Source organism: Triticum aestivum, chromosome 6D (assembly GCF_018294505.1).
Source record: "Triticum aestivum cultivar Chinese Spring chromosome 6D, IWGSC CS RefSeq v2.1, whole genome shotgun sequence".
Classification (NCBI taxonomy): domain Eukaryota; kingdom Viridiplantae; phylum Streptophyta; class Magnoliopsida; order Poales; family Poaceae; genus Triticum; species Triticum aestivum.
In genome coordinates, this window is record NC_057811.1 from 6265089 (window position 1) to 6275696 (window position 10608).

General features: G+C 47.9%; 1 protein-coding gene and 1 pseudogene across 1 annotated transcript; both read right to left on the minus strand.

The window, feature by feature from the left end:
- Positions 1-715: 715 nt before the first annotated feature.
- On the minus strand, positions 716-1666 carry LOC123142301 (tyrosine/DOPA decarboxylase 2-like; annotated as a pseudogene).
- A 5304-nt stretch (positions 1667-6970) lies between these two features.
- On the minus strand, positions 6971-10316 carry LOC123140704 (uncharacterized). Its single transcript, XM_044559987.1, has 3 exons — positions 8446-10316; positions 8145-8364; positions 6971-7588 (listed from the first exon to the last, which is right to left on the minus strand). Exons 1-3 carry the CDS (start codon positions 10057-10059, stop codon positions 7281-7283), a joined length of 2142 nt encoding a protein of 713 aa, XP_044415922.1. The 5' UTR covers positions 10060-10316; the 3' UTR covers positions 6971-7280.
- Positions 10317-10608: the final 292 nt, after the last annotated feature.

A 10608-nucleotide genomic window follows, 5' to 3' on the forward strand; every position in this document is an offset into this window, starting at 1 on the left:
CATTTTGCTGCTTCGAGCGAGGAAAAGAAGGGGAGAACATATTCAACGCTCTCCGCGTCAAACAACAACTTGACACACAGACATCGCTGAGGGGGGCCGATCCTATATGACCCTGAGAGTGCTTCTCTAGCGAGTTTCTTTCTGTTAACTTTTTGCTTTGGTTTTTCCAGCCGTTTTTAAAGAGACATCTAGATATTTAACAGATGAAAAATATTTATGTGATAAAAATGTTACGAAAGTTTATAAAATGTATGTGAATTTACTCTCATCCCATCTTCACCTAATAAAGTTGAAGGAGGGCATTAGAGTTTGTTGGCCTAATCAAAGACCCCAAGTCGCTACTAGGGTCAAGTCCAAGGAGTTTCGGCTTGGGTCGACCTCGTCCAGGTGTTCAGGAGAGGGTTCTGAGAAGTCGTGTTTGACTCGGAACCTTTGACCTTCCAGCCCCCAACCGATGCCAGAAATAAAAGATTTGTTTCTAAGTATGTACGAACCAGAATTTTTTTTCCGTCTTAACTTTTCTCCAACATGAGTGTTGTTGTGGAATGACTTCTGCAACACGGTTGATGTTGCAGAAAATGCCCAAGGCCCCAAAAGCACGCGCCCAGTGATGGAGGTCCTGACCAGCCAGCGAGGGAGGAAGGAGAGGAGACCAAGGGAGAGGGAGGAAGGAGCCAGGAGCGGTGGAGGTCCCCAACAACGTAGGGAGTAAACTTTATTGATGTTTTAGCGTTTGCTTCTTCACTATCACTGCTGTGGAGTGGCCTGAACTTCCTTGGCCTTGTCCTGGACAAGCTCCCACGTGTCCTGAACGTGCCGCATCTCCGTCATGGCCGCGCTCACGACCATACGGATTACGAACTTGCTGTCCACCACAAAGATCGCACACCGGGTCTACCACGCCGAGCCCTGTCGTGCCGATGGTTGTGCACAGGTATAGCGGCACGAGACTGCTAGCCAAGTCAGCCATCCCCGCATCGCGGACACTAGCGGCGGTGAGTCCATAGGCTGACGCCGCCTATGTTGGGATGACACGGAAGTTGGGCAGCGGGATTCCTGCGATCCTCGCGCCCTTTTGGAAGGTGTAGTGGCTCTGGTCCGAGGCATAGACCACCAGCCTCAAGATGGCTTCATGGCCGAGGCTACTTAGTGCGCGATCACGCGCGGCCGCGAGCGTGCACACCGCAGCTTCACAGGTGCTGTCGTGCAGCCCGCAGCCGCCACCGCCGGAGAAGAGGAATCATTCCGGGAGGCCCACCAGCCTGGCCATCTAGTCCACCACCATGTCCTCGAGCTCGGTCGCGGCCGGTGATGCAGCCCACATGAATGATAAGATGTTGAGACCGGCGAAAAGCATCTGGTTGGTGAACCCGGCCATGCTCGCGTTCATTGGGTAATAGGCGACGAAATTGGGGCTTTGCCGGTGTGTCAGTCCCAGGACGATGTGCCGCCATATGTCCTCGAGTATTATGTCCACCGGCTCACCGACCTCGGGCGGCATGTCAGGTAGAACAACGCGGAGTCGCCCTGGCTAAGCATCGGGCCGGACAGGGTAGCTCTTGATGTCGCCGTAGTAGACTTCGAGGAAGTCAACCACTGCGCGGGACTCGGCGGCGAACGTCGAGACATCCAGTGGCAACATCGTGTCAGCTGCTGTGCTCCCCATGGTGTACGCCTTTGCAATGGCAGTGTGTGCATCGTGTGTGTGTGTGCTATCCACATATTTGGCTGCTATAACTGCTGGATTGGCAATCCCTTAGAGTATCTTCAACAGGCGCCCAAAAACTGCTCCACGCGCTAAAATCCGTCTTGTTTGGGCGTCGGAGACACTCCAGCAGATGCTGCAAAATAGTGTTTGCGCAAAAAAATCATCGCACATGCTAAAAGGCGCTATCGCACGCTGCAAATGTTGGGCGCCGGACCGCGCGCGCTTTATAATTTGCACTGCATGTTTTTTTGGCACGCATTTTTGGGCATGTGGAAAACCAATGTTGGCCGCGGCGCGCTAAAAGTGCTACAGTGGTGCTGTAAAACTATTTTAGCGCTCAATATTGCTGCGCGTCGTTGAAGATGCTCTTATATAGGAATAGGAAGTACGTTATGTTCCCACGTTAACAATATGCTAACCCAGAGATTGATTGGTATTAATTAAAAATGCAGACATCCTGGAATCAAAATATTAAAAACTGTTATGTATTGATTATATGTCCGGGCATGAAAAGTTGATTGGATGGCACTTCCATCAGCAATTTATAGCAATTATTTGATCAACAATATTGTCATTGGTAGGTGAAATGCTAGGGAGCTCCTCACTATGGATGCAAATTTGGAAGTTTGAGGGTACCCTCTGACCCTCCTTAGTTTAATCAAATGAATCAACTTTTCAAAATTGATCTCAGTTCGGAAACTTTAGGGAGCCTCGTTTGGTTTGTAGGATTCTTGTAGGAATTTCATAGGATAGGATTTTTAAAGGGAAAATTCCTATGGAGCCCTTTAGTTTGTAGGAATGGATTCCTGTTCCTATGTAGGATAGTATTCAATCCTTCACATTTCAAAGGAAAAAAACATTAGCCTAGACTCAGTGAAAAAATTCCTATCCTATACATCAAATGACATCTCTTTCTTTATAGAAATTGAGATGCATGTCATCTCACTTCCTATGAAGTTCCTATTCCTATATATAATATTCCTATCCTACGAACCAAAGGAGACCTTAGTTAATTTAGTTAAAGTAAAGAAGGGTTGGAGGGTATCCTAAAGATTTCAAATTTGCATACCTATCCCTCACCGATATCTAGACCTCCATACAACCTCTTGGTCCACGCCGGTTTTTGGGTTTTGTACCATGTTTCGTTTATATTCTTGGGTCTCCTATGTAGTACTCCCTCTATTTTTATTTACTCTGCATATTAGAGTTGGCTAAAGTCAAACTTAGCAAAATTTGACCAAGTTTGTGGAAAACAATATAAACATTTATCATAACAAATATAGGTGATGTGAAAGTACATTAAAAAATAGATCTAATGGTGTTGATTTGTTATTGTATTGGTTAATATTTTTGTTTATAAACTTTGTCAAAGTTTTCAAAGACTGACTTTGACTAAAGCTAATACGCGGACTAAATAAAAACGGAGGGAGTATCTGTCATTTTTCTCATAAATTGGTCTCAGTTCGAAAACTTTAGGCCTCGTTTGGTTTGTAGGATTCTTGTAGGAATTTCATAGGATAGGATTTTTAAAGGAAGAATTCCTATGGAGCCCTTTGGTTTGTAGGAATGGATTCCTATTCCTATGTAGGATAGGATTCAATCCTTCACATTTCAAAGGAAAAAATACATTAGCCTAGACTCAGTGAAAAAATTCCTATCCTGTACATCAAATGACATATCTTTCTTTATAGAAATTGAGATGCATGTCATCTCACTTCCTGTGAAGTTCCTATTCCTATAATATTTCTATCCTATGAACCAAAGGAGGCCTTAGTTCATTTATTAAAGTAAAGAAGGGTTGGAGGGTATCCTAAAGGTTTCGAATTTGCATACCTATCCCTCACCGATATCTAGACCTCCATATAACCTCTTGTTTCACGCCGGTTTTTGGGTTTTGTACTATGTTTCGTTTATATTCTTGGGTCTCCTATGTAGTACTCCCTCTGTTTTTAATTACTCTGCATATTAGAGTTGACTAAAGTCAAACTTCGCAAAATTTGACCAAATTTGTGAATAACAAATTTAGATGATGTGAAAGTACATTCAAAAATAAATCTAATGGTGTTGATTTGTTATTGTATAGGTTAATATTTTTGTTTATAAACTTTGTCAAAGTTTTTTAAAGATTGACTTTGACTAAAGCTAATACGCGGGCTAAATAAAAACGGAGGGAGTATCTGTCATTTTTCTCATAAAAGCTAGGCTGGTCAACAAACGATGTGTTGATCTGTACCAGCAACCCCCAACCTCCAACTCCCAAAATAACAGCATTGACTCCAGAAATAAATGAAAATACAATACCCACATTTAGCTTTCAACACACACCACGCCACCCATGTTGTTCTTCCTTTGCACTTGCTTCATATTTTTACAAACTTATGTAGCTCTTCCCCGTCGCCAACTCCAGCCGAAGCTGAGCCTTATGTAGCTCTCCTCTAGCATCATGCGTGTGCAGGAGCCCCTGCGTGACGCACAACATCCAAGAGGAGTCAAGATGCAGCACTGAGGCCCTGGGTCAAGGCTAGACAATACCCTCCATGCGCCCGAGCTCCTCCTGGCCACCAAGGTGGCTCACCATGACATGGAAGAGGGAGTATAGCACACTCACATGCACGCGTAGGTCCCGCGAGCTCAACGCCACCATGGAGTCCGCCATGGTCGGGAGTAGCAGCCTATGTGGGAGGAGGCAGAGCGGCCATGAGAGGAGGACCGACAGGGACGTTGTCACCGCCGAGCTCCAGAGAAGGACCTAAAGGACTTTGTTGTGTCGTCGCCTTCGTCGTTGACTCCGGCAGACAACATCCATGGTGGGCCACGCATCGGCATTTCTCTACCATGCCATCGCTTGAAAGTGGGCCATACATGTCAGTTGCAGCATCCAAACCAATCCAAACGTGCTAAGTGACCGATCATTTTGATTTGGAAAAAGATTATGTTTGCACAGTGCAATCTAAAAAAATTAGAAAACTTATTTTCTGGAAATGAAACCACAAATGTAGTGGTTCCATGCAATTAACTCAATGGTTGCATGAAAACTTCGTCAAACAAGAACAATTTTGCTTGTGCTACCATTCAATTTTGCTTGGCAGAGAGCAGTTGGTACGAATGAAACAGCATAATTACATGAGTTGTGCACCAAAAATCACCCCCCGAGTTAGAGATTTCAAACAAATTATAATTATTAGCAGGCAAGAACAAAACAACTAGAACGACAACGGAAATTGGGTCTGTTAAACTTGTGGCAACGGGTAAACACGTAGCAAATTGAATAATACCACCAAATTTCTGCAGGTGATGCACGACCAACTAAAAAGTAAACAAAGATGCCGCAAACTGTGACTGCTAACTGAAGAAGTTAATTATTAGCAAATTACATACATCATTTTTTTGAACGCGGTCACCGGGGGTGGGGGGAGTATCCCCACTTGAATATATTTCTCAAAAATTTGTGAAAGCCAAGAGTCGCCCCTTAAGCTTTGACTGATCCAGTTTATAAGGGAAACCGCATCGAAAACCTAAACAAGCTGACCCCGTTTATGAGGGAGACCGGGCCGAAAACCGTACAGGTAACAAGGTTAAAGAAGAAGAGAAAAAAAGAATTGACACCTAGGAGAAGGCATGAACTAGCTAGCAGGCAGAAAGACCAACACCACGAGAGAGACAAGTAGATGTGGGGTGTTGTCGAGGGATCACAATACCAAGACCCTACAAACAACCTAACGCACCGCACTGGCGTGCGTACCGAGCCCCACGGCTCAACAGAGAATCATCCGCAATCAACGAGTGCCAAACCTTAACACGAACTTTGACTGGGAGATCCGCCACGGGCAGTCGAGACGGTTAGCACGTTGGGAGGCATCATTGCGTCGTCATTGAGCAAAGGTGAAGCGAGACAATACTAAGAGCTCGTAGCTCGCCGCAGTACAATGGTAAACATGGGATGGTCTTGAGCATGCACAACAACAGGATGGACACCACGCAAAGACAGCCGAAGAGAAAACACATGAAGAAGAACACACCAACATGGATGACACACAAAATGATGGGCAGGGGCGGATGGATGGTGGCGAAGGGCTCAACGAGGAGGCAATGTTGGCGACGGTATGGGGAGGACGGGTGGAGATGGGTGGATTGAATTAAAATGGAGAGGTCACACAGAGTGCAGAAAGATTCACCATATGGACATGAAGGGATGCAATCTGCGCCATCAACATGGGGGAGCGGCGTGAGAGCGCTGCCGTAGTCATGGTCGGAATAACCCGCAGATATTTCTCCCCCTCCCCAAGTCTAACACGAAGGAGGAGGAGACAAAACAGCGCCACCATGGTGGGACGCGGCGCCCGCAGGCATCTGGGCGCACGAAGACGCAGCTGGCCCGGAGGAGAGCCAAATCACGGCGGGATTTGGCCAGCAGCACGGGAGCCATTCCCATAAACGGCTACAAGCAGCATGGGTGGCAGCCACTGATGGAGGGCCGGCACGCGCCGGCTGGCGGGAAACTGGTGGCTCCTCGCAGGAAGATGCAGGAGGCAGCAACTTTGCATCTCAGGAGGAGGCAGCGGGTACGGGTGATGAGTAGAGTGTGGCCTCGCTGCGCGAAGCAGAGGTGGAAGCCTTGGCGACTGGTCGGAGCAGGGCACGCGGTGGCAGCCACAACAGCACGGGATCCCACCCCAGCGCCGGTGAAGAGCTCCGATGAGCGACTGCAACTAACGGAGAAGCAACACGCGAGTAGGAGGAGCGTGATGCGGAGTGCTTTGGATCTGGAGGGAGACTGGCTGTTGCTCTTTCCAGCTTTGTGCCTAGAGTGCCGCAAGTGACCGGATCGACGGCACCAACCTTGTTCCGGGTGAAAGGTTGGCAATGCTGGCTGGTAGATTTCGTTTCAAATACATCTTCAAACCAAGTTTACCCTACAAACTAGAGAAAATGTAGCTATTTTAGGCTGCCATTCACAACAATCATGTGCTCAAAGCTCACTGATCAAAAAACAAGATGAAACATTTCAAGCCTCCACAACTGCAGATAAATAAATTGAATGATTGCTAATGAGGGACAGGGTTGACGTCAAGTCATGACCAATTCTGCAGTACCATCCGATATCCCCAGCTGTGTGCGAAAATTTGGTCATTGCAATTAGAGAATTCATTCCTGTTTTGATATTACTAAGCAAGTATAAAAAACAACTAGAGAAATAACAGAAACTGGATCATGTAAGATAAACCACACAGCAAATGATATAATACAACTAAATTTCCACAGGCTCAGCAGTGCATATCTGGGAGCACGACCAAATTCAACAACAAAGATGCAGCACCGTCTGCTAACTAAAGCAGTTACATAGTTTAGATTATATATACTGCAGTTTCCACACTCAAATAGCATCACTAACACAAATCTTTCAAATACCATTACTAACACACATCGTAGGATATTGTAATACTAGTACAATAACCACTTGTTAGATTTCACAAGAGCACTATCCTACCTCTAAGACAACATAAACTTAACTTGTTTTGCATAGTCACAGAACTACACATCACACTCAGTCTTGTGTAGCTTTGACAGAACTCTAGATTTCTAAAAATAGTTGTCGAATACTAATGGACCCCAGATCCACACTCTTGTGCTCATCCAAGTCATCATAGAGGCTATCTTCTTTCTTTCTGCCATAAACATTCTCTGCGAAGCTGCGCCTATTGTTGATGATTTGCGAGTTGCTGTAGTATGGTGCCCTCCATGGAGGAACATTTTCGCCGTTACGGGGGTCTTTTCCGCAGGCCATCTTCTCAAACTCCGACTCACGCCCATGGAAGTCTATCCCGGCTGGATGCACAATTCTAGTCCCAATGTACTCACAGTAAAGACACCGAATTTGTGCTGCCAACACATGAGATAATTAATATTGAAGGTTACATCATAAACTACATGTGCATAGAAAAATATCAAAAGTGAAATGCTCTGCAGTTTTCAAGCTTTCCCAAACATGGAGCCTTAGAATGTTGACAGAAACCATACGTAATGCCTATAGAAACGATGCATGGATGGCCGACATAGCTGCTTCTAAACCATTATTGTTATTTTGTTGAATGAGGAAATGAGCACGGTGATGAAGGGACCATCCAGCTACATGCTGATCGCTATGGCAGGCTGCTTGATCGAAACGTTTGAGTTAACAAACCTATAAACATGTAGACATTCAAGTAAAGGCATTCAATTATGTTTATCCTCGATACTTCTTTTTCTTGAATGACCGCCCCTTTTAGTTTTTACTCTGGATAAGAGGGTTTAGGCTGACAGAATAATAAAACAGTCAAATGGTAAGCTATGTAAAGATGCATCATGGTGCTTCGGACTTTGCATATAACATTTACAGCAAGATATACCAGATAGGACACGGGAAAAAATATTGGCATATGGTTTGGTTATAGCATACCAGCACATGGCGGAGGCAGAGCAACATGGCAACAGAAGGACTCGTCGTCTTGGTCATTGTTGCTAATTTCAGCAAAAAACAAAGCCGCAGGACCACCACAAGGGCTTTTGGGAGTAGCCACGAAATTGACATGAGAGTGGCCATACTTAGGAGGAAAGGAAGTAGGGCCGCAGACACGATCATTCACACCACAAATCGTATGAAGCTCGAATTTCGGATCCTGCAATTCGACATTTAGTGAGCATATACCAGTAGATGAGAAATGTTAGCAATAACCAACAACAAGAACATCAGAACCTACCCCATTTGGCATCTGAGCATGTGCATTCAGCAGAGCATTTACCTTCTTGGAGATTCTTGTATACATGCCTGCTAGCTTTGCAAGGGGGTAAACCGTGAGGGGGAGTGGGAGAAATGCCCTTTCGCAGTCATGGGCAGATTCGGGACACAACAACATGGCAAGCCGCTTAACATCTTGATAAGAGAGCTTGTCAGAGCCATGCTGCAGCAGAGGCAAGGCAGATTCTAACATCGCCTTACATGAAGTGAGAAGCTTTACTTGGGCGTCCGGGATGGGGTGAGAGGCTGCAGTCGCGGCGGCCAAGAAGGCTTCCTCTAGACTGGTGTCCGGGGGGCCTTGAGCTTCAACAACATTGCAAAGGGGGGAAGAAGCTGGTCGGCACCTCATCAGCACAGTTCCCCCCATTCCAAAGGATGGGGCAGAGCGAGTGGAAGGTTCAAGGTTGGGATCGGCGAGCACAAGGTTGGCATCTGCCTGGACCAGGCATTGCAGAGCTTGATGGAAATCGAAGCGATGATAGCGTGTGCAGAGGAAGGAGGCCAGGCCATACAAGGAGCGGTTCTCCACCCGGTGGAGACCCTGCGTGCCGATCACATCCAGGTCCAGCTCGAGTTTCATGGTAGGTGGGAGTGCAGTGTCATACCAGATGGTGTTGACGATGATGTTTGAGATGGGATCAAGAGGGCCGTAGCAGTAGCCGGCCTTGAGCAGGCTGCGGTGGAAGCTAGAGCCTGCTGGCAACCAGGCGAGGGCCTGGAGGTAAAAACCGTGGATGGCGTCCTGGAGCGTCCGGCTGAGCAAGCCGGTGTGCAGGTACGGGTCGCTGCAGGGACGACTGCGACGAGAAGCCGCGAGCCGCCATGCCCACCATATGTCTTTTTCACAGCCGGGCGATGGTCCATTGTTAAGCATCCTGGTGAGCTTGCTAATGATGCAGGAGAGGCGGGATGGTGGTGTCTTAAGCATCCTGGCGAGCTTGCTAGTGCCATGGGAGCAGTCGGACGATGGTTTGTGCAACATGGCGAGCAGGTGCAGAGTGTCGTCAATACAGCCGGAGATGTTGCGCCAGGCATGGACGAGGCGATCGGGGTCGGGGTACCCGACAGCCAGTGCGGCACACTTGATGGGGGCCATGTCCAGGACGGCTGGCTCCGAGTCATCAAATCTCTTCATGCCATGGTGCGACACGATGACGCGGGCGGCGACTAGGGCGTCGGCGTCGGCGAGGCGCAGGTAGTGCAAGGCCAGGCTCTCGGGTAGGTTGGGGAACAAGCGGGTGAGGAACGCCACCAGGGCGTCAAGCGAGCGGCGCTCCAGGTCGTCTTGCACACCCTTGCAGCAACTGGATCCACCGCCGCGCTTGCGCTTGCAGGTGGAGATGAGACTGTTGATGACGATGTTGGAGACCGGGTTGAGGAGGCCGACGCAGAGGCCCTGCGGCCGGCGGTGCTGGCTGCGCGGGAGCCGCTTCCGCGCCTTGCGGTAGAAGGCGCCGATCTTGTGCAGCAGATGAGATCTGGACTCGGAGTCTTGCTCCAGCGAAGGGTACCAGTAGGAGAAACTCGGCTTGTAGATCCGGAGGCCCGGTTGGCTTGGGTTCGGCACCAGCGCCATCACCCGCCGGCGCACCCTCCGAGCAGGGAATGAAGGTGGGGGTTCCGGTTGGATTGCACGGTGACGGCGGGCGGCACGATCGAGAATAAGATGGAAATTAACAGGCGTAACACGAGAAAAGCACCGAGAAGAAGATGAGATTTTCCTTCTCACCTTCGAGACTTCCTTCCTTTCTTGCACGGCAGGAGCAGTGATGACCCAGCCGGCCAGCCGTCCTTCTCCGCTGATGCAACTCCTTCTCCTCAAGCGCGCACGGCTCGTCCTCGAAGGCTAGCGGAAGAATTTTTTTTTTTAACACAGAAGAATAAAGAAGATTTGAGAACCGTGTGAGATATAAGGGGCATGCTACACGAGTCGGCCGACTGATTTTTGAAAGAGATTGATTTGGACGCAAGCCGTCTGATCTATGATGTTCACCATGTCATTGGTCTGTACGTGTTCATATTCTCTATTTCCCTCGTCGCAATTGCAATAGGACCTTTGTTGTAGAAACCACCTTCGGCTTGTGGCCATCAGTATCACAATTGTTACAGTATCCGTCGTTGACTC